General features: G+C 47.4%; 1 protein-coding gene across 2 annotated transcripts; it reads left to right on the top strand.

The window, feature by feature from the left end:
- The first annotated feature begins 50 nt into the window (after window positions 1-50).
- Window positions 51-26,754, top strand: LOC138103363 (myosin-IIIb-like). 2 transcript variants are annotated; one of them, XM_069001604.1, is made up of 30 exons: window positions 51-195; window positions 267-332; window positions 407-537; window positions 3,298-3,400; window positions 6,142-6,244; window positions 6,729-6,885; window positions 7,646-7,748; window positions 8,015-8,143; window positions 9,347-9,455; window positions 10,559-10,675; window positions 11,105-11,205; window positions 11,644-11,730; window positions 11,903-11,968; window positions 12,272-12,385; window positions 13,323-13,434; window positions 14,767-14,813; window positions 15,119-15,184; window positions 15,475-15,594; window positions 16,473-16,558; window positions 16,807-16,854; window positions 18,369-18,416; window positions 18,600-18,691; window positions 19,897-20,031; window positions 20,377-20,492; window positions 20,823-21,022; window positions 22,916-23,005; window positions 23,809-23,974; window positions 24,304-24,576; window positions 24,802-24,876; window positions 26,099-26,754. In XM_069001604.1, the coding sequence occupies exons 1-29, from the start codon at window positions 79-81 to the stop codon at window positions 24,850-24,852; spliced, it is 3,153 nt and encodes a 1,050-aa protein (XP_068857705.1). In that variant the 5' UTR covers window positions 51-78; the 3' UTR covers window positions 24,853-24,876; window positions 26,099-26,754. The 2 variants fall into 2 exon arrangements, with proteins under 2 accessions (XP_068857705.1, XP_068857704.1); XM_069001603.1 differs by having other exon boundaries at window positions 25,975-26,754.
- Window positions 26,755-27,227: the final 473 nt, after the last annotated feature.

The following is a 27,227-nucleotide window of genomic DNA, read 5'->3' as shown; positions in this document are numbered from 1 at the left end:
CGGGGGCGGAGCGGGGGCGGAGCGCGGGCGGAGCGCGGCGGGGCCGAGCCGGGCCGGGCAGGGCGGTGGCGGGCGGCGATGGTGTCGTTGGGGGAGCGTCGCCCCCCGCCCGGGGACCTGGCGGCGCTGGCCGAGCTGGATGAGGCGGCTCTGCTGGCCGGGCTGCGGGAGCGCTTCCTGCAGCAGCACATCTACGTGAGTGCCGGGGCCGGGGCGGGGGGCGGCGGCGGCGGGCGCTCGACTGACCGGCTGTCCCCCTTCCACAGACCGACATCGGGGACATCCTCGTCGCCATGAACCCCTTCCAGCCGCTGCCGCTCTACGGGAGAGAGGTGAGCGCCGCGCCCCCCGCCGCGCCCCGCTGCCCCCCGGCTGCTCACGCCTCTCCGCTGCCGCTTCCCCGCAGGTCTCCGAGCGGTACCGGCGCCTCCAGACCGACGCGCTGCCGCCCCATATCTTCGCCGTGGCCAGCCGCGCCTACCACTCCATGCTGGGCCGCGGGGGCGGCGGGCCCCGCAACCAGTGCATCCTCATCAGGTGAGCGGCGGCCGGGGGTCCCGGGGCCGGCGGGGGGCCGGGGGCGGCCCCCGAGCTCTAGCTGGGATCTCCCCGATTAAGGTTCAGGCGAAGCTCATCTCCGATGCTGTTGGTGAGTCAAAATCCATCTGCACTGGCAACACACCCCTCATCCCGACCGCTTTCGAGACAGGAGAGCGGGCAGGTTGTAAAAAGGTGTAAGCAAACAAAACTGTCTTTCGTGGAGCAGCTCGGCCAGCAATCTTTGCAACGGTAAAGATGTCAGGTTCACTTCTGGGGATCCCTGCCTTTGGAAAGATTTAACCAGCTCTAGGAAAAGCCACTGGGTGCTCTTCTCTGACAACACAGCTGCCAGGGTAAAAGCTGCAGTAAAAGTTGGAAGGGTGATAATGGAAAGAACCAGTTTTCATGAAGTGGAGTTTCCCGTGTATAACCAAAGAGCAGGAAGAATTAAAACATGCTTTTCTGCTCTAAGACCTTTGGGAATTTGGTCAGGGAGGATCTTATTGTCATGGACAGTTCTGTGCACCAGAAGTTGGCGGAAAGCGTTTCTTTTAAACAAAGAGCCTACCAGTATCACATACATTTCACTCCATCGTGTCACTCTTGTTCTGCTGGAGCTCTGCAGTGCAGCAGGTAGCATCATTTAACAGAGAAGGCCTCAAACAAAATCAACTAACAGAGAAAGTATCAAACAGCAAGGAGAAAGCCTTGAAACATTAACTGCCTCTTCTCTACAACTGAGTGTTGTAGAGAACAGTTTAAATGTCATCTCAGTTAAAATGCTAATTGCCAGCTTCTTTGATTTAATACTCCTTTATATTTGCCTTCTGATCATTTTATCTGTGTTTTCAGTCTACAGGGTGTGGAAGTGAATTGCTGAATCACTGCTGAGTGTTTTGGTGGGACTGGGAGCTGACTTTGAGGGGCACTTGAGCCCCACTCATTTCTGTAGCCTCCAGGCCACTGGTGCCTGTGCTTTACATGAAGTCCTCTCATGAAGCAGAGGCTGGCCATGGAGTCAGCAGGTGCCAGAGGCACTGCCAGTGGGGCTCTGGGGGATAGAGAACAGTCATTGTATTTGTCTTGGGAGGTGGAAGACAAGAAAGAGTAACCTGTAAGAATTTGCCCAGTGGTCAGTGGTCTGGTTATTTTCTGGCAGCAATTCAGAGATGAGGCTGATGTACTCCTGTGCATCTTGCAACCTTTTACCTGGTCTGTGCATTGCTGTCACAGGAAGTTCATGGTTTTCCTCGCTATGAGTGGTGAGACACTAATTGACAAGTTTCCCTTACATGAGCGTAGTTGAGGTGAATGAGGAAGTTGAGGTCACTCCTATTAGACCACAGTTCACCACAACAGCACAGGGACACACCAGGATCTGCCGTCCCTTGTGGTCTCTTCAGTGAGACCTCTGAAGAATGCTATCCAGACCTTCCAGACTCTCCAACCGAGTCTGGAAGGTCTGGATAGCATTCTTCAGAGGCTGATGTTGGATGAAGCAGCTGCTGCCAGGTCATAAGTGTTCATTGCTACCAAACTGTCCTGAACTACACGTTCCACTGGGTCCTCTTGCCTTCCCAGTCCCAAAGGACATTAGTCATGCTTGGGTGTGTTGCAGTACAGCACTTGGGTCACCTGAAGATGACTTTGCATTTCTTCACAGCTGGGGGCAGTTACACACCTGCTGAGCTTGCAGGACCTTATGAAGGTGTTGTGCTTGTTGGAGGGTCTAAGGACAAGCTTGAACCATGGAAGTTGATAGTTTTTTTGTGAAGGAGGGAAGTTACTGAAGAATAAAAATAAACCTGTCATACTGAGCAGGGGCGCTGGATGGCCTGTTCTCAACTGGCAAAGTGGTCTTATTTTGTTCGTATGTATTTGGATGGTACTGATCTGACCTCTGCTTGAGATGAGGGACCTGCTGTAGTATTTGAGGTTTTTAGCTAGCTATGACACATACTTGATACCAAGCCCTGAGCAACTGGGAACTACAAAGCAGTAAAGCCACACCACATGCTCAAAGGTCAGCTGTGGAAACAAGCTCAAGTATAACACCAGCATTTCCTGCAATTTTTTTTCACCGTGCATATGCTGAAGTTCTCAGCTGCTGTGATGTAAAGGACATATTGTCTCACTGATTGTACATTCCCCCTCTCAGGACAGGGGAAACTGCATTTTCCAAGTGCTGGTTGTTTGACTTGGAGGCGGAGGTGCCGTGCATGTGTGACAGGACAGTGACGTGCACTGCTGGCACTGTGGGAGTGTGGGCAGCTCTGTGCCCACAGCTCTGTGTGTTCCTAGCCGGCTGAGGCACGTGAGCGTGTGAAACATCCGATACCTGAGACTGCCACAGCATCTCATGATCAGTATCCAGTTGTGGATGTGATGTGGATAGGGCAAATCTCTCTGGAGAAAGAGGAAGCTTTTGGCTCCAGCATATGCAAGGGAGTTGATGTACGGGATGACTTTTGAAGCAGAGCAAATGGTCTGTCTGGTACATCCCATCCAGAACTGACAGTGTAGGGTTTATCTGTACTGCCTTGCAGAGGGAGAAAAGTTCCCTGATGAAGGACAAGAACATCATGGGACACACTGTGTAAAGCTGTGGTGTGTGAGCTTTCACTCACACATGTGATTTTGCTGAAAAAGTTGTGAAGCTCTCGTAGAGCACTCTCAAGTGATGGAGCACTTGAACTATAAGGGGCAGAACAACTTTACTTTAAGGCTGATGGAATTTATCTTGCTTTTTCTTGGCAGCGGTGAGAGTGGTGCTGGGAAAACAGAGAGTACGAAGTTTCTGTTGCAGCACATAATGAATCTATGCAAAGGCAACTTGCAGCTGGAGCAGCGGATCCTCCAGGTAGGTTGTTGCAGGATGGTGCTTGGAGGTTCAGAAGCAACACTTCTGCAAGACAACTTGCACTAGGCTTAGGATGCCTGCTGGTGAATCACCACTGGAAATCTGGGACCCATGCATAAGACGCATAAGAAAACAGTGGATAAGAATGGTGAGGTAGCTGACCACAAGTTAGAAGGGTTAGTAGGTCAGTAATTTTTTTTGCTGGAGATGATTCTTAAATTATAGAAAACTATTGCAATCATTTATAATGTTCTCTGTTACAAGAGATTGGTGCCATTTTTTCAAATTATTTCCTGTTTGAGGTAGAACAAGGACTTTCATTAGAAAAATGAAAACTTGATTTAATCGTACACAGGGATGAAGATTTCACACAGCCTTTAGTAACCTATCCTTGGCTACTTATACTGCCAGGCACATATCTGCTAGCTGGCTAACTGCCATCTTTGCTCTTTTCATATATCTTCACTAGCTCATTTTGAAACATATTTTTCTCTTTGGTCTGAAATATTTCCACCTGAATCTCTCCCCAGGGAGTTGTGAGGTTTTTTGAACAAATTGTACTTTAAACGTTCTGTGTGATATGTTAAGAAGAGTGAGTTCTTGGACTACTTCACTTTAAAGTCTGTCTTCTCAGATTTCCTGTAGAGGTCTTTTTCTGTGTGGTGGGTTAACTTCAACCAGTGCCCACCAAGCCACTCTATCACTCCCCCTCCTTAACTGGACAGGGGTGGCAAAACATGACAAAAGGCTCATGGGTTGAGATAAGGACTGGGAGATCATTCAGCAACTACCATCACAGCCAAAAGAGGCTCAGCTTAGGGAAAATTAATTTAATTTCTTGCCTGTTAATATCAGAGTAGGATAATGAGAAATGAGAACAAATCTTGAAACACCTTCCCCAACTCCTCCCTTCTTCCTAGGCTCAACTTGACTCCCAGTTTCTCTACCTTCTTCCCTCCCACAGGCGGACAGGGAATGGGTGTTGAGGTCAGTTCATCACAGATTATCTGTGCTGCTGTCTTCCTCCTCCTTTCCTGCCGCTCCTCCAGCAGAACTCCTGCCTGTCCCTCCCACAGAACACAGTCCTTCAGGAACAGACTGTTCCAGCATGGGTGCCTTGATGTGATACAGTCCTTCAGGAACAGGTTGCTCCAGTGTCAATATCCTCCTCCAAAGGGTACTATCCTTCAGGAGCAGACTGCTCCACTGTGGGTCCCCTCCACAGGGTGCAGTCCTTCAGCAACAGGCTGCTCCAGCATAGGCCCCCCACAGGGTCAGAAGTGCTATCAGCAAACCTGCTCCAGTGTGGGCTCCTCTCCACAGGCCCCAGCTCCTGCCAGCACAGGCTTCCCATGGGGTCACAGCCTCCTTCAGGCATCCCCCTGCTCCAGTGTGGGGTTCTCCAGGGGCTGGAGGTGAATCTCTGCTCCCCCGTGGACCTCCAAGGGCTGCAGGGGCACAGCTGCCTCACCATGGGCTGCTCCAGGGGCTGCAGGGCAATCTCTGCTCCTGCACCTGGAGCACCTCCGGCCCCTCCTCCTTCACTGACCTTGTGTCTGCAGAGCTGTTCCTCTCACACACTCTCACTCCTCTCTCCCTTCTGTGGGTGTGCAGCAGTTTTTATCTCAGAGGTGCTGCCACTGTCACTGGTGGGCTCAGCCTTGGCCAGTGGCAGGTCTGTCTTGGAGCCAGCTGGCATTGGCTCTGTTTGGACATGGGGGAAGTGCCTGGCATCTCCCTCCTTTAGCTCCTGCTGCAACCAAAATATTGACACGTAAACCCAATGACCCATGCTGTGCTTTGTGCTCTGGAATGCTGTATTAATTCAGTGTGGTATCCTCCCTGGTGGATCCAAGGTTAATGCCTGTGTTGGGTTGTGGGAACATGACATTGATACACCTGCTATCTCTGCTTAGAGCTGGCTTGGGTCACTACCAGGCTGCTTCTGACCTGAGCAGGTTCCACAAGCAGGAGAGCTGTGTTTGCTCAGCAGAGTGCCTAGAGACAGCCTGCAGTTCCTTCACTGGAAATAACACTTCAGCACACATGTGCTGCCCTTGGAAAGCCTGGAGGTGACAGCAAAGAAACAATATGTGTCTTATTTGGTTCCTGTAGATATATCCAAGGATTAAGTTTGTCCTTTAGCTGATTACAGTGTCATGCCTTAAAGCTGTGTTCAATAGGCTGTCCAGCATCTACACTGAGGCATTGTTCTTCCAGCTGACAGGCTTTCTTTGCTCAAATACAAAAAACCTGTCATTTTGCCACCTTTGCATCCAGTTTAACAAGCTGGTCTGATTGTTCTGTTAATTTCTTTATAATTCACTGTCCCTATGTCTACAAATTTCAGGAGCTAAGCTGACATACTTGTATTAACTGAGTGCCACGTTGACTTTGTTTATTGCTGTAGTATAGCACTCAAATTATCTAGTGACAACAGATACTGTGTCGAAATCAGTTATACCAACCTTATCTTTTAACAAATGACTCAATGATCTTACTGAGATCCCATCAGTTTCATTGTACTGATTGTCGTTAATCTCATGCTGCTCAGTCTTTGTGATATTTGCCTCTTCAAATTTCTTTATCCGGGCAGAGATAAAATAGGTGCTCATCCATATTCATGGGTGGATCCCTTCCCATCTGAACTCTGAATAGCAAATGCTAAAGATAATTTTTTCCAAGTTAGATTGGATCACTTTATCTGAAGAATGGTTGTTCTGCTTCCTCGCTTTTTTCAGGTGAATCCATTGCTTGAAGCTTTTGGCAATGCCCAGACTGTGATGAATGACAACAGCAGCCGCTTTGGAAAATACATACAGCTGCGTTTCCAGAAAAATACAGGTAAAGTCAAGGGCAATTACTAGCCTGGGGAGTGGTTAGAAACTGGAGGGAGTAGACTGAGTAGCCAAAACTTGTGGAGGGTATAATTTTGGCACATGGCTCCCTGTGGGAAGGGTGTACAATTAAGTAAAATCTCACAGCAGCCACTGTTGGATAGAACCTGGATAGGATAAGGCCTGGGTTTGGACTGAGTGGGAGTACAGGAAGGATATGCGGGTGTGAGTGCAGGGTAAGTATCAGTAATACTCTCTGATGCCAGAAGCCTTTGTTTCTGCTAAAAGAGGTTTACAGAAATCTCTAAGACCACAGAAAGCATGGAGAAGCCCATTTCCAGTGTGCTGGGCAGCTTAGGGGGTCTTGCACACAAGAAAGCTAATTTAGACAGCTCTGTGCTCCTGTCACCAAAGAAGAGATGTGGGACAGCCCAGGCAGCTTCATGTCCCCCAGAGTGAAGTTCCCCACCCTGTCACCTTTTTGTGTGCAGTGCAAGGTGCAAAGCTGAGTGAGTACCTGTTAGAGAAGTCACGGGTGGTGCAACAGGATACTGGGGAGAGGAATTTCCACATCTTCTACTACATGTTTGCTGGACTGTCTTCAGAGCAGAAGGAGATATATGGATTGTTGGATCCTTCACTCTACAGGTACGTCAAAGACAGACCCTAGTTTAGTCTTTGTGATGGGTGGTGAAGGGGAAAACAGCATGATGGAGTTTTTGCCTCTGCCCTGGGGTTTTGTCTGTGGGTGAGTGGAAGCTGGAGTGGGATCTAAATGGAGCTATGTGAACAGATGTTATGGATCATCATGGAAGCTGGGAGTTCTGGGATCTCTGCTGCATTATCTTGCAAAAGTTTCTTTCCCCTTCTTGTCTCCACTGCTGGTGATCTGCTTTGTTCCTGTGGGGTAGGACAGAGTTACAGTGCTGACTGTGTGTTGGAGAATGGTTAGAGGATCAGGGACATGGATTATTGATAAAACCAGATCAATAAAAAAGCCTGCAAGCAAAGGCCTGCACGAAGAAAAGCCTACATGAGAAAATGCCTGCGTGAGAAACAGGCCTGAGAACAAAAAGGGAGTTTTTAGGAGGTACAGTGCTGTTCTGATAAAGATGTGCTGACCATGACAAGGGAGGAAAATCTTTGATCTCTCAAGACAAAACATAAATAATAGAAGCTTGCCAAATGTAGTCTTTTATCTAACCCAATTATGTAGAAGAATGCTCTTTCGTAAGTTTAAACTAATTAAAGAACTGATAAGCATGTATACTTTCACACTATATAAGTGCCTCTGTATTGCTAATAAACGAAGCTTGCTCTATCGATCACATTGATTGTCTGCATGGCTTCCCCCACCAGAAAGTCAGCAATTGTGTGACAGTTTTGTACGGGATATGCACTTTCTCAGGTACATAAGTGGACGATTTGGTACGCAGGAAGTATCTGAACAGTGGAAGCACAAATACCAAGAGGTTTGCAATGCCCTTGACATGGTGGGCTTCCAAGAACAGGTTAGTCCTGGAGCTGTTTAATTTCCATCTATGCTACCTGCAGACACAGGGTTTCTTTCTACCTGCTCTTTTGAAGCTCAGTTCTATTTCTTTCTCTAGATTTTCGGTGTTACTTTCGGACCACCTGAGTCTGCCAGACTTTGTGGAGAGCTTTTTCCCACAGGTTGCCTGTGCCTCTTCCCTTAACCTCTCCATCTTCTGGGTCCTCTGTGTAGTACATGCTACATGCCAATAGGTTTTTCAGTCACCTTTCTTATGTGCTTTAGGAACAAGTAGACCTGCAGGCTATCTTGGCTGGTGTGTTGTCTCTGGGCAATGTGACCTTTGAGCCTGAGGAGAGCAATGGGTCTGTAAAAGTCAGTGAAGCCTCCCGGGGATGGCTGAAGGCTGCAGCGGTGAGTCACAAGAAATGTTGACAGAAACCTTATGGGTATAATGCTCTTCCCCAGTGGCTGTGTGACTGCAGGAGCTGTTCCTGCTATAGATGGCAGAGGATCTTTCTGCCTCAGAGTGTGAAGGTTTCTAAAGAACGTGGGTTTTTTTTGGAAATGTACAGTTTGACCCCATGATTGCATTTGTGTTCACTGCTATTCATACCCAAAGAGATGTGTCTCAGCTTCTATTTCTTGTGTGTTTAGAACCAGTGTCTTATATAGTCAACACATGCCTTGCTGACTTCATACAGCACAAGCTTTTTAAAACTAAATGTTTTATGTTACTGAGTGTGACAATGCCTTGGGGAAGTTCAGGTGTGCAATATCTGTACGCTGGTTCTGCATTTTCATCGGATTTTGTCCAAGGATATGACCCTGAGTGCTGCCTTTTTTTTGGTTGGTTATCTTGAATTAAGCTTTCTACTGTTTTGCATTAAGTTATCACAGATTAAGAAATATGTATTTCCCAGGACCATTTTTGTTATATGGGATGAATACATTATCCTGCTTTGTTAACAACACAGGACAGAAAAAAGTAACATACTTCTCCTCTTTCTATTTCTTTTCATTTTGACCTATTTGAAATCCCAGCACCCTTGCTCTTTCATTTCACTCCCATCTCTTTGCCTGTTTCCCTCCTACACCATACCTGAAACAACCACCTACGTCTGTTCAGCAGCCAGCTTCTTTTTATCTTACTTCTGAAAGCCTGCTCCTCATTTTTAGCCCACAGGAGGGGAATTCCTGTTAAACCACTGAGGAGTTTAGTGTGTCTGAGTTCGCTTTGTTTCCTGCCTCTCATGTGGGTTCGTGTGACTGCAGCTGAGATGCTTCAGCACCTGCACAGTCACCTCCGTGTGGTGCTGTTCAATAAGTCATTAAACTGCTCAGCAGGGACTGCCGTGGCTTCCAGAGAAGGTGAAAGGTGGCAGCACTGGAAGAGCAAAACAAAAACTGTTTGAGAGCGAGCGTGTGAGGTTGGTTGCTGCAGGGGTGGAGCAGATCAGAGCCCGCATCTGACTCCGGTGCCAGCAGTAGCACTTGCCTTACAGTGGGGCTCAAAGGCCTGAGCCTGAATCATGACCCCGTTACACAAAGATACAATCCCCATGAGCGGAGTGAGGGTTTGCAACTGACTGTCCTCGTCCATTTCCTGTTTCCCAGGGTCAGTTTGGAGTCCAGGAAGATGAGCTGTTAAAATGCCTGATTTGTACGACGTCAGTGACCCGAGGCGAGCAGATCCAGCGTTTTCACACCCAGCAGCAGGCAGAAGGTAGGAAACACAATGAATTGCAGATGTGCTGGCTAGAAAGACTGGGCTTTGATGGAAGGGTTTCCCCACACATGTGCAGCTTGTTGCGAACAAAGATGTCCTTCTGTGCCCCTTCATTCCTCTCGCACAGAGGCAAGTATGTCAGTGTTTATCTGTTTAGTCTCTTACTGACATGTAGGGCCATGAATGCTGCTTTTGTTTGGTCTCCAGGAGACTGCAGAGATTAAATGAGAAATGAAGGAATTAGCTTTGCTTTTTCCCTCAGTCCAGCCTAGAAGGAAACTCTAGGTGTTTGTACAAAAGAGGGGAAGGCTCCTGTTGCAGAGTGCTGGCAGTGTGCAGAGCTCTAGAAACAACCACGAAAACAATGAGATATCACAGTATCAGGAATGGAGTGAAAAGAGTAAAATAGCAAGTACGAGGTGTTATTTTCCCCTTCAATAAAACAAGAAAATAATCTAAGATAATCTGTACCAAGAGGTTCAGTTAAAATATAGTATCTTAAAAAGTAATTTAAAAGAGCGATTACTGCTTAAAAATAAATGAAAGAAGAAAATTAAAATGAAATGGGATTAGCTAATTCTGTTTTACAAATTTCTCTAGACAATAAAATATACATCTCTTATCATAGGTCATGTTAATTTGTCTCCTTTTTAGAATGTCAGCAAGCTTTCCTTCAATTGTGTCCTCTTCTTGCCTACAGCATTTAAACAGTGAGCAACTGTGGGCTAGGAGGAAGAGAACCATCCAATTTTCCAAGTAAAATTTGGAGCTTCTCCCTTGGTTTAGCAGTGAGGGGATCCATATTCAATAGATCTTCAGAGGGGAAAGCAAGTCTCTGGGTAGTCTACAAAGTGGCATGACTCAAAAATGCCCTGGCACGCCATGTGTGATCTTGTAGAAAGATTGTGAAGATTTTGTAATTAAGAGCTGGTTTTACACTTACAAAGGGTGGGGACAATCAGACAGATAGTGAATGTTTATGTGATCTTTAAAGTAACTTTACATGAAATTGTTGCTAGAGGTGGTGAGCCAACTTGTGTGTTGTGTCCCCTGCTCTCCTGTGAGCCCTTCAGTGAGCTGCTGCTGTTCCCTCCGTGCAGATGCTCGGGACTCCATTGCAAAGGTGGCCTACGGCCGAGTGTTTGGCTGGATTGTTTGCAAGATCAATGAGCTTCTGGCTGAGAATGTGGATCCTGAGGTGGAACTGAGGGAGATAGGTGAGTTATGCCTGCCTTGCTCCTGTTCTCAAATGTGCATCCCTCGGCCACAAGGAAGGATGCAGCGTGAGGTTTCACAGAGCCCGCGTTCTGGGATGCATTATCAAAACCGTGATCCTGCTGGAGGTAAGAGTCAGCAGCATGAAGTGTGTAGGGCCATGTTCAACTCTGAGCAGTCAGTTGATCTGAAGCAACTGTGGGACTGTAGTTCTGGGGCGCTCTGGCTTAGCAGAGAGGCCAAGCTGGAGTGGTTCTTCTCTTAACTAACTCTCCAAGCTGCATAAGAGCTGCCACTGGTGTCTCTTGGCTGCATCTTCCCTGTGCCACAAGAGCTGTGTGATAGGAGATTTAGTTGTGTGTGGGTGTACACAATAACCCACAGGGATAGTCTGCACACTCCATTATGTGCTCTTCTTCTGTTTTTTTTAGGCATCTTGGATATTTTTGGGTTTGAAAACTTCGCAGTGAATCGTTTTGAACAGCTTTGCATAAACTTGGCCAATGAGCAGCTGCAGCATTTCTTCAACCATGTAAGTCTGCTGAGGGTGACCTCACCTTGTGTTGCAGAGAGAGCAGAACACTGCTCTATCTGGCATGTGAAGGAGAGCTTGGGGAAAAACAGATCTGTCTGGAAGGACAGAAATTGTGATTAGTGAAGCAGGATAGAGAGCAGCAACCTTCCCTGCTGGGGCAGGGGAGCCACTGGGACAGGAAAGGAAGAAGTAGAAGGATCAAGCAGTAGCCAAAGTCACAGGAGCAGGGACACTTACACCCTGCTTTATGCACCAGCAATAGTGAGTGCCAGGGTTACAGACAACCACGGAGAACAGCAGCTACATCTTGAACCTCTCATGCTGTGGCTGTGAGTGCCATACCTCCATCCTCTTGTTCAGGGCAGGAGGGAAGATATTTCGGGATTGTCTAGCCAAGTCTGCTGGGTGGTTCAACCTTCTTTTTCTTTATTTCAGCACATTTTCCAGCTGGAGCAGGCTGCCTATAAGGAAGAAGGGCTGCCTTGGGAGACCATCACATTCAACAATAATGAACCTATTCTGGTGAGTGAGAGGACTGACAGAATATAGTTGCTCTGTCCAGCCAAGAAAAAAGTCTTGCTCTTTCTGCCATGGGGAGGAGGTGCACCTGGGAAGAATCTCTGCAAAGGGTGGTGAGGGTGAGAGGGGATATCCTGCACTGCTTCAGACGTGTGCTGTGTCTCTTTTCCTGCAGAATCTGCTCCTGGCCAAGCCCATTGGGCTGCTGTCTCTTCTGGATGAGCAGAGTGCATTCCCTCAGGTATGCATGAGAGAGGAGACAGAGAAAATACTCTGGGGGATAATATATCAATGAATATCTGGGCTACAGAGAGAGCTTTTGGGTTGGAGTGCGGATGAACAGAGATGTCCCTACATGTGACTTAAGAGATGGGACATCCAATTCAGGGGCAGTCTAGTGGCTTTGGCATCCCTGGGAAGAGTCAGAGAGAGGAGGTACAGCAGGAGACGATTGCACAGCCAAGGATGCTTCCAACACTTTGTTTTCATTCCATGTGTCCTCATCAGGCCTTTGTTGCAGCTTTTGAAATCTGCTCTTTTGCAGGCAACTGATAAGACATTTGTGGATAAACTAAACAGCAGCTTTAAGGGGAATTTACACTTCCAGCCAGCCCGAGGCCATGTTTTGGGCTTCAGCATCGTTCACTATGCTGGGAAAGTATGTACTGTTTGCAGGAAGAATGCTGTTGTAGTGCATGTTGGAGGGGGTGGAAGTGTTGCCTGACAAATAAGGCTTTGATGCTACGGAATGTGTGGTCTGAGGATGACACAGAAGTGATGTGTTCCAATGGACTGCCTCCTGGAATTCCCTGTGATTTATGTAAAAACTACAGGAAGAGAAGACCCCTGAGGAAAGTGGGGCTACCTCTGGGAAGCGTAAAGCATTAGAAGAATCTGCTATTCTTCTAATTATCATTCTACTAGAGCTCTAGTTCTAAAATAGTAGTTTATAAATACAAGTACTGTATCCACTGTGCAGCACCAAAGGACAGGCTACAGGCTTTTTCTTTACCTATTGGGTTCCAGAGCATAGCAGTGACTATTTTTTTGCAAACACCTGGGAACACTGTGTAAACAGCCAGGTAATTAATTTTTTGAAAGTGTAGGCAGTTATTTACACACTCAATGATATCTAAGCAGCTTGAGATTTAGAACTGTTGCATGTAACTTTACTGCCACCAGTATTGAAAGCATTGGTCCACATGAGTTGAGTTGATTGGAGATCATTTTTGGAACAGGAGCAGATATGACAGTTCAAGTCACTGTAACTTGCAGCTTCGTAATCTAATCTCAGCATTGTTGACTAAGTTATTGTTTGCAGCATTCATGATTACAAAAATTAACATTTAACATGTAAAAGGTGGATGTCTCGGTGTTATGCTGCACTCCTGGGGTTCTGATGCCTCTGCCATGTGCATGGTTTTGTTCCTCAGGGTTGGCATCTGAATGGGGTGCATGCATGTTTAAAGAATTCCTGTGCAAGCCAGAGTACATTCAGTTTAGCACATGATCAGCTCCTGGCAGGCTGTGGAGGTGGCTCTCACAGCCAGCCTGCGAGCACTGCTGTCCTTAGTGACTTGCTGCCCTTTCCCCAGGTACAATACACTGCCAGGGGCTTTCTAGAGAAGAACAGAGACACCTTGCCAGCCAATGTCCGTGGGCTCTTCATCAGCAGCATCACCCCTCTGCTCAGTGTGCTGTTCACAGGCAAGTCCCTCTGCACATCCATCATGAGCCAAGGCCCACCTTGGCAAGAGTTAAGCGTGGGCATGAGGCTTCATGTGTTTCACAGAGTGTGTTTCACAACTGGCAGCACCAGGGAGACTCGACTCTGGGAATGCTGCAGCCTGGAGTGGGGCTGCTGGCATGTACTGAGCTATCAGAGCTGTTTATTCCCTGCCATGGAAAGCCAGACAGGTTGTATCCCCTTCCAGAGAATTAGCCACCGCTCAGAGGCCTTCCCATCTTCTCCAAGGCCAGTGCAGGACTGTCTCCTGATTCTTTCTGTACACTCTGTTCGTGTCTAGAAATGAAGCTTGTCAAGGTCGTACACTCTAAAAGTGGTGCTTCACAACTTGTTAAAACCCTGAGGTCATGCATTATTTTCTCCTACCACTGTACTCCCTTTTTCTAGTTATCAAGAAACCTTCAGATTCTCCAAGGCTTCTAATCAAATTAAAAATTTAGAGAAAGGTCGGGTGGATGCTTCCTTGGAAATTGGCTGGCTGAACACAGTGCTTCTGGTACAGAAATTCCATAAATTTTTTTTGGGCCCATTCAATCCATGCCACTTTCTGTGATTTACAAGGAGCTGATGAATTTCATTTCTATTCTCCACTGTGTTTTTCAGCTGCTGCTCAGGACTATCTTTCTTCTTTAACATTTCTGCACTGTTACTGGAGCTACTTAGCCTAGTCCCAACTCTTTCAAAGTTCACAAACATCAGACAAAACCTGTTTTCAGGTTGGTTGTCCAGTCCTGGGCAATGGCTTTAGGTGCTGAACAAAGGGTTTTGCCCAGATGACCTTCAGAGGATACTCCCAACCTCATTCTGTGATTTTATGATTCACATTAAGCTATTGAATCAAGGGTGCACAAGATTGTTACTAGATCCTTTAGTAAATTAAAGTTCCCTGATTTTCGCATCCTGTCACTGAATCAGTTATAAGCTGACATTAAGTAACTTCCTGAGTGCTGTCAGTGAGCTCCCCATTTGCTGCCTGTACCATTTTTTCTGCACTGTTAGATGCCCGTTGATGATAATTCTGTTGAAAGTCATTTAGGTTTATTTAATAACCTGATTGCCATGTCTTCTCAGTGGCAGAAAATAATATTGCCTGCCTTGTGTACTTCATATATTTGCATTTTCTTCTTCCTTTTTTTAGTTCTTTCCTTGTAGTTCCACATGGCGAAACCTAACATCCTGTCTGTGATTCAGGATTTGTAAGGAGGCACATGTGTGAAGTTAGGTTTGAATGTTTAGCCCTGGTTGACTGCAAGCAGAGGTACAAAATCAACTAATTGTCTCTGTTCTTCCAGCCACTATCTCCAGGACGGGGACCCTGATGCCTCACATGAAAGCCAAGGTATTGTACTTCAGGTTCACATGACAATTGATAAATGTTACCTGATAACTATTGTTTGAGAAACTGGCTGAAAAGGGGCAGAAGTTGGTTTAAAATAAGAGCAGACAGCAATCAGCTTGTAACAGTTTCTCCTTTGTTTTTTACCATGTTTTGTGCTTGCTTCTGTCATTTTTATGTTTAACTTGCCTTGCAACCCCTTAAATGCATTCTACCTCATTTTTTGCCATCTGCCTTCCAGTGGTGCTCTTTGGCTGTCAATCAAGCACTTCTTCCAGGGCTGATGCTTTGTTTTGTTCTGGTTTCAGGTCATACCAGGAGCAGATGACAAGTTCAACAGCACACGGAAGCAGTCTGCTGGAGCTCAGTTCCGGGTACGGTATTCCTGCCCGGAGGTGCCCTGTGAGATGAAAGCAGTGATAACTTTATCACTGCAGATATCACTGCACTGCTTCCTGAGTGCTAAGCATTGTTAAAGAGGACATTACGTAGACAGGGGTTTTCCTGGTTGCCATGCAGGGCTGATCATGCTGGGACTGACCCAGTTGTTGCCAGAACCCAGGAAGTTGCTGTGTGGTCAGAAAACAGTCCTTGTTTCACATCTGGCAGTGCTTTGGCTTGATTGACTGTTGATTGACTGTTGATCTTCCTCTACCCTTGCCAGCATTCCCTGATGGTGCTCATGGAGAGGATGTATTCTGCCAACCCACACTTTGTGCGCTGCATAAAGCCCAACATCCAGAAGGAGCCAGGTGTGCTGGATGACCAGGTGGTGCTGCTGCAGGTGAGTGTCCTTTACAGGGACTTCTGCCACATCTCAGTGGGAGGACAGATCCCACCAAAAGGCTGTGTGTGGAAGGTGACTCACTTCAGTCTCCCCTTGCAAGAGGGAGGGTGGCCACACTTTATATATGTGTAAAGATTCTGAGTACTGGGTTGTTTTTATGACACAGACTGCTACGTCCAGATTTTGCAATCTTAGTTCTCTCTCATTTCTTTTTCATGAATGCAATGAAATCTGCTTGTCGGGCACGCTAGGATTCATCTTTGCATCTCCCCCTGGATGGGAACTGGTACAGACAGTACTCCGGAAAAAATGCTTCCCAGAGGAGACTGTTCTCATCCATCAGCCAGGGCAACTCTGAATATAAGCCAAGATGGGATTGCTTTGATGGGATCTGAAATGCATTGATATGACTGTATTTGGATATTCTGTCAGGTCTGAGGTCTAGATGCTATAAAGAACACTGAAAATGATTAGAAGAGTTCAGAAAGATCAGCAGCCTCTTTAATGTATATAAGAAAGGATAGGATTGAGGAAGTTCATCCATGCCTCAGAGTACTTCTGTGTCCAGATTTGGAAATACAAAGCTATCCTCTGAGGGACAGAGGCAAAGCAGTACCCATGGCTGGAAGGTGAAGTTATTTCAGTCATTGGTTTTTATGGTTTCCAACTTCTAACTCCGAGTGGTTAATCATCAGAGTTACAGGATGTGGTAAATTCAGTCCTTAACCAAGGAAACATTTTCAGAACATTTTTTTCATTTTGGACTGGAGAAGTTTAGGGCTGAATGAAGTAACTTCTGCCTGCAAAGGAGCAAACAGATGTCTTAATGACCTGTTTCTCTTTGTTCTCTGATCCTCTTTGTGGTGCTGCTTCAGCTCCGGTACAATGGGCTGCTGGAGACAATCCGTATCCGAAGGGATGGTTTCTCCTGGAGACCCTCCTTTGAGGAATTTGCTGAAAGGTCTGTTAAAACCTCTGAATATTCCTTGTTAGGTATTATTAAGGAAATGACCCTGATAACCAGATGTGGGCAAGGAGTAAAACAGCCTCTTCAAAGTTCATGTGGTCTGAGGTCATGGGGTTATTTGCTGTGGGAGGCTGAGTGGGAAAGATAGTGATTTATTTTTGTTTGCTGTCAGGGTGATGGCGATTAGCTCAGCCCATTAAGGATGCAGCTTTTATGTGTTTGTATTGGTTTGTTTTCCACAGATACGGAATTCTTCTAGTTAAACCTGGTGTTCCCCTCACAAAAGAAAGGTAGGAACACATTGTTGTGTGCAGTCTGGTTTGTTCTTCAGAAGCTTTTACTCTGAGTAGCATAGCAAACCGAGTAAAAGGGACAGACAAGAGAAGAATGGGATCTTGTGGCGATGGGGAACATGGATCCCAGGCAAGGACATTTAATGTTTAAAAAGCATTTGGTACCATGATGAATGCAATCTTTCTTGAATTGTTATGTAGCAATTAAATTCAATTACTATTAAGCCTTGTTGTGCTGTGAGGTGAGAACTGACCAATGTACTCAATTTAGGGAGTGACAGTAGTGGTCAAGGGCGTCCACTGAACTCGGCATGGCAGGGGCTCAAATACAGTTGTCAGGTGCCTCTCCAGGCTTTTTCCTGATGGCCACGTGTGAGAAGAAGATAAAGACAATGCTGAACAAGCAGCCAGCACTGAATGTCTCCCAGGCTAGAGAAGATGTTTCTAAACCAAGGATTTTGTCTCTGTACAGGCAAAATATGCCATCAGCACTTTCAGAATCTGACTGTTACACATGTAAACGTCCTTCCAGCTCTGCAGAGAGAGTTTTACCCTGCCAGCTTTTTCCTTCCTACATCTAGGGCAGCAGTTCCCCACCTCCTCTTCTCTACTTTCCCAGCCTCTCCTTTCTGCCAGTGTCAACTGTGATTGATAGTGAGAATGAATCATGTAAAGAAGCCAGCTGAGGGGTTTTTTTTAGTCATTTAAGAAAAGGATTTGAATGATCTCCTGGAACAATTCTCTCCTGGCAGTAGCTCCTCCTGCCTTCACAGTGCTTCCTTGAATTTCCTGACTCTTCTGAATAGTAAGAATTGCAAACTCAAGTGAGGTCACAGGAGAATCTCATAGAGGGGGGAGAGATGATTGTAAACAGGCAGCGTGGTTTGTTTGGAGACACAAAAAGCATGGGATGCATTTCAGAAAAAAAAATCCTGTGGACATAGATTGTGGCACTGTGGAATTTGGCTGAGATAGAAAGAAAAACACTTCTGCTTTCCTGTGTGAGATATTATCAAAAAGTGCCACTATGCTTTCACAGCCTGGATTAGCAGGAGATGGAGGAAGCTGTCTGTGTGTTGCAGCTAGAGCTGCTTTCAGTTCCAAGTGTCATGGAATCTTTCCGAGTGACCCAAATTTTATCAGTGGAGTCTGCAAAATGAAACTGGAGTTGGAATACAGACTTTCTCCTGGAAGTCTGCTGTGCTGACCTTGCAACTTGTGTCCTCCAAAGGGCTTGGAAACAAAATGAGGAAAAACACTTCTGAGAATAAAATAGGCTGTACAGAATTGCCTCCCAGGGAGTTGAAGTAAATCTGCCTCTGGGAACCCCTTTGCTGATGTTCTTCCCAAATGTGATCCTAGCTGTGCCTCAAGGAGCATTACAGACTGACAGCCTAAGTTACTAGCTATTGGGAATTGCTGAGACACTTTATGCCCCTTTATGCAACTAAAAACATTGGTGTTCACTTTGGGTGGAAAATTATTTATTTCACTTTTTTCATGTCTTTCAGCTGCTTGGAGATACTGCAAAGTACAGGTCTGAAAGGCTGGATTTGTGGGTAGGTGTGCATCACTGTTGTTGGGAATTGGAAGCCTAAACTGCAGAGATTTTATACGTGTAATCTGTTACCTGGTCCTCTTCAGGGAGAGCTCTGTGGTTGTGGGAATAGCCTCTTCAAAGGGTGATGGATAAAAGTCTAGACAGTGTTTCTCACTGCATCTTTCCGTTTCCAACTTCACAGAAAGTCACGACTTTTCTTTAAATATTGGCATCAGGAACAGCTGGCAAAGTGTGTGGAGCAACTGGAAAGAGCAGCAGTTGTCATACAGAAAGGTGAGCACTAGGACAGGAGCATCCCTCAATGCTGATCTCACACCAGGGGAAGGAAAACCTTTTCTGCCGTCCCTGCTCCATCTCTGCACCTTTGCAGAGGACAGAAGGATAGGGGAGGTGCCATCTCTCTGTCAAGGCCCTGTGAAGTCAAAGTGCTTATTGCAAATGCCTACATCCCCAGTGCTCATCCCAAATCAGGGAGAGCCCTCAGACTGTGTGAGCCTTGGAAAGGGAAAACGTGTGCAGGAGATCTGGACTGAGCAGGACAGGCACATGATTTGGCTGTGTCCTGAGATCTGGCTCACTGTCCTCTGGAGTAAGGATTGTTTGTGAGTTGTGTTGAACTGGAAATAGGGAAATGAGAGAAGCAGATCTCATTGCTGCTTTCAGAGGCAGGCAAAAGGAGATGAAGTTTTGGTCTGGTTTGGTTTTTTTCTTTCCTTTCCCCATAGCATCTGCTCTAGCAGCCTGTTCCTTCAGAGTGGCTGTGGGCAGACTGGTACTTCCCTTTGCTACATGAGGACGGTGCATCCAGGAGGAGGAGGAGTCTGTCACCCTTCCTAGTCTCTCTCTGTTGCGCTTCTCTTCTGTATGGGTTGTTGCACTGCTGGAGCATCTGAGCAGCGTCCAGCTGTGCACCATACAGTGTGACAAACGTCAGACTGTCACAAGCTGTGCACTCTTGTCATCCATGGGGAAGGTGTGCAGGTAGTGGGAAATGAGAGGGTGTAGCTTTCACTTCATGCGCTTTAATAACTGGTAAAGTTGGTGGGATCACGCAATGTCTGTAATGCTCCTGGTGAACCCTGTATGGCTGCTTATGGGAAAGGTTTTCCTGTGGGCTGGCATCAAGGAAATCCTGTCCCCTTCATGGTGTCTGAGGGGTACCAGAGAGATAGATGGTTAACAGGCCCTTTTGTAAGGCTTTGTTTTTTAAATATTCCATTCCCTGGCATTAGAGATGAGATCTTAGATCTGTAATTTGATTTCTGTAGGTCCGTGATCTGGCAGCTTAGAGGCTAGAAGAGTTCTCACAAGGTTTTGGCTGCCTGCTCACACTAGAGGTTCCATTGTTCTTTATTAACATGATTCAAGTGTTGAGGGCTTCACACTGTATGAAGGACTATCACCCAGTGTTCTTCCCTGAGAGAATTACAAAGGCATGAACAGCATTCTTTTCCTAACCATAGCTTTTCTCTGAACAGTTTTTAAGGGATTCAGATGCAAGAAGAGTTTTCTAAAACTGTTAGCTGAGCTGAGAGCTCAAGCACAGCAGCTACAGGAGGCGGCAGAGAGAGAAAAAATCCAGCAGCTGGCACTGGCAGCAGCAGCAGCCCAGGGTGAGTTGCTCCCACTCCCCCTGACCCAGTGCGTGTCCACTGGTGTGATGATCATCTTGAAGTGCTGTAAGCTCCAGATGATGGCCTGCCCTGGGATGGGAGGCCCATCAGTGTGGTGGGCAGGGAGCTGGTGATGTTTCTGCACTTTGGAAGTGTGGCTTTGTCTGAGGGGAGCTGAAGCAGCATGGTAAGGGTTGTTCGCTTTGCTGTGCTGGAAGGAGGGCCTGGCTGTGGTTTTACCACGTAATCCATGCAGCAGAGCCTGTCCCAGTCCTAGGCATGTGGAGGATGGATCTCATGGATCTTGGATGCTACATTTCATCTACTTATTTCTTCTTGTTGCAGAAAGAAACTCCCTTCCAGTCCCCATGCCACGAAAGAGGCACCCTCAGTCTCGTCCTCATCCTTCTGAGCAGTCACAACAGCCACCGGTGCCCCGGCCACGCAGCAAACTAACAGAGGTAGCAATACTGGCTCTGCTGGGGGGGACCCTTAGCCAGATGTGCTGGTTTCCTGCTCCATCCACCTTCTGCATGCACATGTTCTCCTGCATGTGGCCCCAAGAGAATGTTGTCATTCTTGTTATGAGAAGTGTGAGTCCTGTCCTACTGTGGTTAGTTAAAAAGCGCGGTCAGGATTTTTGAGGAACTGAAAGCAGCGTTTGGTAACTGGTGACTTGATCTTGTCTTAAGGGGCTCAGGAATGGGATCACCCGCCGAAGTGCTCTCTTCAAATGTCCCCTACCTTTGACTATGCTTTTGTGCTGACTTTCCCTCTCTCCTTGCTTTCAGTCCACTCCTTTTGATAACTTCTTGAACCCTTCTGTGCCTCGTCCTGTTCCGGGAACTGAGGAACAGACTGGGGAAGAAGCAAACGTGAGGAAACTCAAGAGAGGAGCAACTCTCCACTGGTTCAAAGAGACACAGGCCCAGAAGGTCATGCAGGATGATGGGGCCTTTCCAAGCTGGCTGCATGGGATGATCAGTCGGAGGTGAGTACTCTGGACACAGTGGCCACAGGCAAAAGCCACTGTGTCCTTTGGAGGACTGTGTAGGTTGGATTGGCCAGGCTTTGCTTCCTTAAGGAATGGGAGTGACCTGCATAAGTTTTCCCTTTCAATCTGTGAGCGTTAAACTCTTAGGGGGAAGCTTAAAAGTCCTCATCATAGGCTGAAAATGCTGAAATTTTGTGTAGGTTCATGGAAAGACTATGGAAATTCATAGTAAATAAGTCCACTGTAGGTCCCTAAATACAGATCCTGTGTAGGGATGGGAGGCTTGTAAAGTAATCAGAGAGGAAATACACATATGCGCTTTCCCTGTTGTGGACCATTTGCAGAGACATGAAGATGAACTTTTGGGTTAATTTGTTATGACTCTTTCTCGTATCCCAGTTTAGGTCAGGAGGAGACCCCAATTTACAGCAGGAGAATACAGAATTCAACTTATTTTAAAAAGTATTAAGAGGGGCTTTAGTGAGTACTCAGTGGCAAAACTCCACTAAAGCCCCCTGATGAAGGGAAAAAGAGGGTTTTTGTTGATTCCTCTGCCTGTATAAGGATGGTGCAGCATAGGTGGCATTTACTTCTACTTAGGCTGGGAGAGACATCCACTAAGCCCTTCTTTATTGTGGAGTTGTTTACGAGACTTTGTTTAAATGCTTGAAGTTTTTCTACCAAGTCCACATCACAATTCACTCTCTTGGCCGAGTCCAGCACTGCTTTCCAAGCAGTGGCATAATCAGAGAAGTGCTGATTATGCCAGTGATCAGGTAGGAGCAGGATGGCAGTATGGTCTCACCTGTGTGCAGATTGATCTGTGGTGCTCCATGCTTGTTAATTGTCAGTATCTTGTAATTGGTGGGATTTCTGTGTCGATGTTGCTGCCATTTGAACACCCTCATCATTTTGCTCCGGTTTCTAACTTTTTTTTCCTGTTCCAGCTGCAATTCTCCTTTGGTCTTACTAGATCTATGTTCTTGGATTTTGTCAGGCTATCAGTGTGATTTACTCAGAGACATTACACAGCACATTAGCTTAGTAAAGAACACTACAATAGCTCACAACTCCCTGGCAGCTGCATTTCTTTTTAATAATTTTAAAATAATTTTTGAGGCCCTAACCTGTATTAATGCTTTTGTCCACAGATGAAAGAATGCAGGAGAGCAATTAGTGCCTGGAAGACAAAACACACTAAATTCAAGAGCAGACTAGCCATGAGCACTGCACACTGAAGGGCATGGCAGATCTTTCCCAAATACACTGTTGCTTAAGCAGAGACTTCTTAAGTCTCCACACAGCCATGTGAGCTCAGCTTCATGAAATGGAGCAGCCAGAGCAATCCCAAATTGCACTGGTGATTTGCAGTCACCTTTAGCCTGGATCAAAGCACATGACAAGCACAAAGCAGAGCTTTGTCTCCTGGGCAGAGAAGGGGAAGTCCTCCTTCCAGCAGGAAGTTTAGAAAGCTGGAGTGGTGTAATGCAAGTTGGCACTGAGCTTACCCAGTACCCCACAGCATCCTGACTTCTTCATCCCTGGACCATAGGAAGTGCACATGTGCGCAGATTCCTCATCTCAGTGATGCTTTGTGACGTGCTTGGTGCTGGAAGGCAGCTGTGGCTATTGCACTAATCAGACTGCTGGAGCAGGTTTGGAGCAGCCCTGCTTGGAGGGTCTTTGGATGAGAGTATTGTGCTTCCTCATCCTGTTAATGCCTCCTGCACCACCAAGCCTGAGTTGGGAGATGTGTAGCTAGGAACACATGGGGCAGACGCTGGGCTCCCTGGGACACTACTGGGGTAGCACATGAGGTAGGATGTGAATCCCTGCTGTGTGGCAAGGCAGCTGCTGGCTCTCTGCTGAAAAACTGTTTCCTGATTCCAGGGAAGCTGAAAACTTGCTGATTGACAAGCCTTTGGGTTGCTTCCTTGTTCGGATCAGCCAGAGTCGACCAGGCTACATCTTGACATACCGGTAGGTAATGAGCAGAGGAGGCTCAGGGGAGACATTATTGCTGTCTACAACTCCTGACAGGAGGCTGTAGCTAGGCAGGGGTCAGCCTTTTCTTCCAGGCAACTGGCAACAGGACAAGAAGACACAGCCTCAAGCTGTGCCAGGGTAGGTTCAGGCTGAACGTCAGGAGGAATTTCTTCACAGAAAGGGGTGTCAAGCACAGGAACAGGCTGCACAAGAACAGGCTGCCCAGGGCAGTGGTCGAGTCACAATCTCTGGAAGTATTTAAAAGATGTGTAGATGCGGCACCTGGGGGCATGGTTTAATGGTAGACTGGGCAGTGCTGTGTTAAGGGTTAAACTTGGGAATCTTAAAGTCTTTTCCGGCCTAAGTGATTCTATAAAACTGCTTGACTGAAGGAGATTACCTGGTCCACAGAGGAGTCCAGTGAGGATCATGTTCAGCCTCTCCTGTTGTGGGTGCCCCAGAAAGTTTGTAGGAGCAGATGGGACACTGCAGAATCTGTCTCTTACTGAAAAAATAGGCCTGTTTGTGGGTGGGGTGCTGTGGCTCCAAGGGTAGAGGTCCTGCTTAGGCTGTACTCTGTGGCTGAGTGGGCAAACCAGGCTGGAAGGAGCACTGAGATCGCAGCATCTATGAGCACATGTCAGTGCACAGCACATCTGCTGCTGCTGCATGATACTTGTTACTGAGGATCCTGATCACAACTGGCCTCTGGAGACCAGGGGTGCAGGAAGCAGGAACTAGGTTGTAACATGCTGAGGCCGCATGTCATGACTGTTTCTGTCTGTCCCTCTCCCCAGGGGCGAAGGCCGCTGCAGACACTACATGATCCAGATGCAGCCCAATGCACGCTACGTCATCCTGGGGGAGGACCGGGCTCACGCCTCACTCACCGAGCTGGTGCAGTATCACCAGACCGTGGGCATCCAGCCCTTCATGGAGATACTGACTCTTCCCTGTGGGCAGGTGAATATCGGGATCTGCAGTGGGAAAACAGGATGGGGCATGGGCTGTGCCCTGAGTGAGTGGTTAGAGTCACTGCAGCAGCATCTCTTTTGTGTTCCTGTAGAGGGATGTCCCATTCTGGCCAAGCAGCTTGGCTACTTCTGCACGCACTGGAAAATGCTACTAGGTGGAGAGTCCTGGGGTGGGGGAGAGGCAGTGGCAGGTGGATGACATCCTGCTGCCCCCTCAATGTCAGCAGTGGCCACAGATGGGTATTTCTCTTTGTTGTGCTGTTCAGTGTGTGTGAAGGGTCTACAAACCACTGCTGAATCCACTCCTCCTTTCTCCAGAAAAGTAGTGAGAGCCTGAATTATGAAAATCTGGAGAGTCTCACACTGAGTTCACCAGCAGACAAGGGGGAGACACCTCCAGAGAAGCAGTCCTGCCCCTCCATGGCTTCCACTAGCAAACCTGCTCTGCAGTGGTTCAGGAGAACCAAGAATTCCCAAAACCAATGGACCACAGACAAGAGTAGAACAAAGTCTAGCTCTGGAGAGAGCAGCCAACAAGCCTTCCCTCGCCTCCGCTCTTCCATACGCCTGGCAATGCAGGAAATCCAGCAGGTGAGCTGGGACATATCCTCTGCCAAGCCACAGCCCCTCTGGGACACGTGGAGTTTCCCTGCCCAGAGCCAGGGGAGACGAGGCTTCCACAACTAGCACTTGGTTTCTTAGCTCCTGGGTCATGGGTTTTATTTGGTGGTCTTGGGTTCAAGACTGTATTCCTTGGAGTATTCCTTGCCAGCCTGTGCTCCCTGCCTAATGCTGTTTCTGTGCTTCTCACCACAGTTCACTTCCATTTCCATGAACATGGCGAGACAGAGGAGATCATTCCACTGAGGATGTACAGCCTGAGCAAACACGGTAAGAGGAAGCAGTGCACAGAAGGGAAAACAGCAATTGCAGCTTCCTGGGAAATGGAGGAGCAAAGCAACTCTTCCCTTCGTGTCCCACCTGTAGCATCTCTTGGCCACAGGCTATGTAGAAATAGAGCAGGAAAAACAGAGCAGCACCCAGCTTCCATCCCAGGACTACAAGGAAACCAGGAAAACTGGGTAAAATCAGCCTAAATTTGGGTTCCCAGCAGCTGTGGTGCCCAGAGTGCTTGCAGTACAATGGCCAGGCTGCTGGAGGGAGCTCACAGTTTGTTGGAGGCCTGGGGCTGGAAAGACAAGGACTATCAGAATGCATGCCACACTAGTCAGCTGTAGTGGCTTCGTGGGGTGGAGAGAGGTGTTGGGAAGGGAGCCCTGCGGCTTGGCAGAGGCAGCCAGCTGAAGGCCAAGCTCGAAACGTAGGAAACGGCAGCAGCTTTGTTGCTGTAAAGAGGACTTTCAACAAAGTCTCGGCAGTGGGAGCACAGCTAGCAACTGAGACTGTGATGCACTGGGTGGGTGACTGGAGTCTGGAGTGGGCCAGAAGAGGCATTTTGACAGACTCTGCATTATCTGAAGTATCAGGTGGATGTGCAGCTCCCCTGTCCCACTCAGCTGAAGGCAGGTGGGAGCTGTAGTGGTGCTGTTGTACACGTCTGGAAGAATCTGGGTAGGAGTGGAGAGGGATTAGAAGACTATGCTTTTGGCTGTTTACCCACTGCAGGGCTTCCAGCCACGCATCCAGATTGCCAAGTTTCCTGTGTAGTGCTGCTCCCATGTTGGAACTCATGCTGGAGCAAAGCTTTTTAGCTGGAGCCTGTCTTGTCTTTCTCTTCATAGCTGAGAAAGACAGGATCTCTTCAATAGCTGAGAAAATCCTCTCCCTGAAGTGTTTGGCTTAATTGCTTCATTCCTGTATGTACCATTCATTGACATACCCAGGGGATGCTCCCAGTGTCTGAGGTTAGGCAGAGGAAAGATAAAACACAGGGATCTGCATAGAAAACTGCAAACTTCTTGTACTGGGATAGCTAAATGAAACCCTTTTATGTCCTCCAATGAGTTGTGTTTCTTGACTGTCTTGCAGGTCCTAGTGGCTCAGAACTGTCCTCTTCCAGTGCTGTTGGGCCTTGCTTAATAGTCAACACATCCAGACATTCAGCAACCTTTTTCCTTTCCTTTTTTTTTTTCTTTTTTTTTGCTGCAACCAGCTGGCCCTGTGCTTTTAGACAGGACTGATGCGAAAGTTAACTTTCCTGAGCACTGAGGAACTGTGACTGCAGTATCTGGACTAGTGTGATCCTGGCAGAGGGGACAGCATGGGAACAGACCCACAGTGCCTGACAGTCTGTGTGTCAGTACTTCAGTGTTCCTGGAGACTCCTCGCCTGGCACTGTGAAGTCACAACCTGGGTATCTCCCAGCAACCTGTTCTGTCACAAATACCTGATTACCTACCTCTTTCTCTTTAAATACTCTCTGTTTTGGTCCTGTGTATCTGCTGCTCTGGGAGCCAAGGGAAGATGGGCTTGGGCAGTAAAATATAAAACTGAGGTGTCCTTTTTGTTGAGTGCAGGAGCACTTGAACAGAAACTGACACAAGGTCAAGAAGATCTTTTTGTAGAGGGGATTCACTGCCCTTGCATCAGTGTGCTGGCACACTGCTCCACAGTCCTTAACCAGAGTTAAAGTCAGGGAATCATTGCTGAAACCCTCTCACTCATCCTGGCTGGAATCTCTACAAGTCCAGACTGGACAACATGCTGCTTTACACTGAGGTTGGGTAGAGAGCATGGAATGTAAAGGGCCATACTACTTGTACTGTTTTTCCTACCTTTTAAAATAAATCTCTTATTTTTTCCTCTTAAGGAGAAGCTCACCATTTCCTTTGTTGCTGTTACCTGCCATCAGTTCAGCCACAGATTGCAAGTGAAAGGGAGCAGCTAACACCTCTGAGGGTAGGCATGGGATCATATGAAGTGTCTCAGTGGAGAAGCTGAAGGCTGGTGCAGCACTAAGCCTGGCATACAACTGCTGCCTGTAACAGCACTCCTCCTGTACTTAGGCCTGAAGTACTTCTGGAATACTCCTTACCCCACCTATAAAACTCTTCTCCCATGCCAGCCTCATCTCCCTGTGGCTCTGTTTCCCTGGCTCTGCTCTGAAGGACAGCCAAGCTGCCCACCCTGCCTGCCCCATCCTTGGGAGGCACAAGCACAGCTGAGTCCAGGCTGGTGCTGTTATCAGTATGATATAGGGTGTGAGTTGCAGTGTCTCAGCACTGCCTTTAGTCATGGGGCTATTTCTCTGCTCTGGTGCCGAGCTCTGCTGGATCACAAGG

This window comes from Aphelocoma coerulescens (genome assembly GCF_041296385.1).
Source record: "Aphelocoma coerulescens isolate FSJ_1873_10779 chromosome Z unlocalized genomic scaffold, UR_Acoe_1.0 ChrZ, whole genome shotgun sequence".
Taxonomy (NCBI): Eukaryota; Metazoa; Chordata; class Aves; order Passeriformes; family Corvidae; genus Aphelocoma; species Aphelocoma coerulescens.
The sequence above is the reverse complement of the archived record's forward strand: the minus strand, read 5'-3'. Positions and strand labels throughout refer to the sequence as shown.

Coding starts and splice junctions, on each gene's coding strand:
- LOC138103363 (XM_069001604.1), top strand. CDS start 79: ATGGTGTCGTTGGGGGAGCGTCGCCCCCCGCCCGGGGACCTGGCGGCG. Junction 196..266: donor TCCTGCAGCAGCACATCTAC/GTGAGTGCCGGG, acceptor CCCCTTCCACAG/ACCGACATCGGGGACATCCT. Junction 8,144..9,346: donor GATGGCTGAAGGCTGCAGCG/GTGAGTCACAAG, acceptor CCTGTTTCCCAG/GGTCAGTTTGGAGTCCAGGA.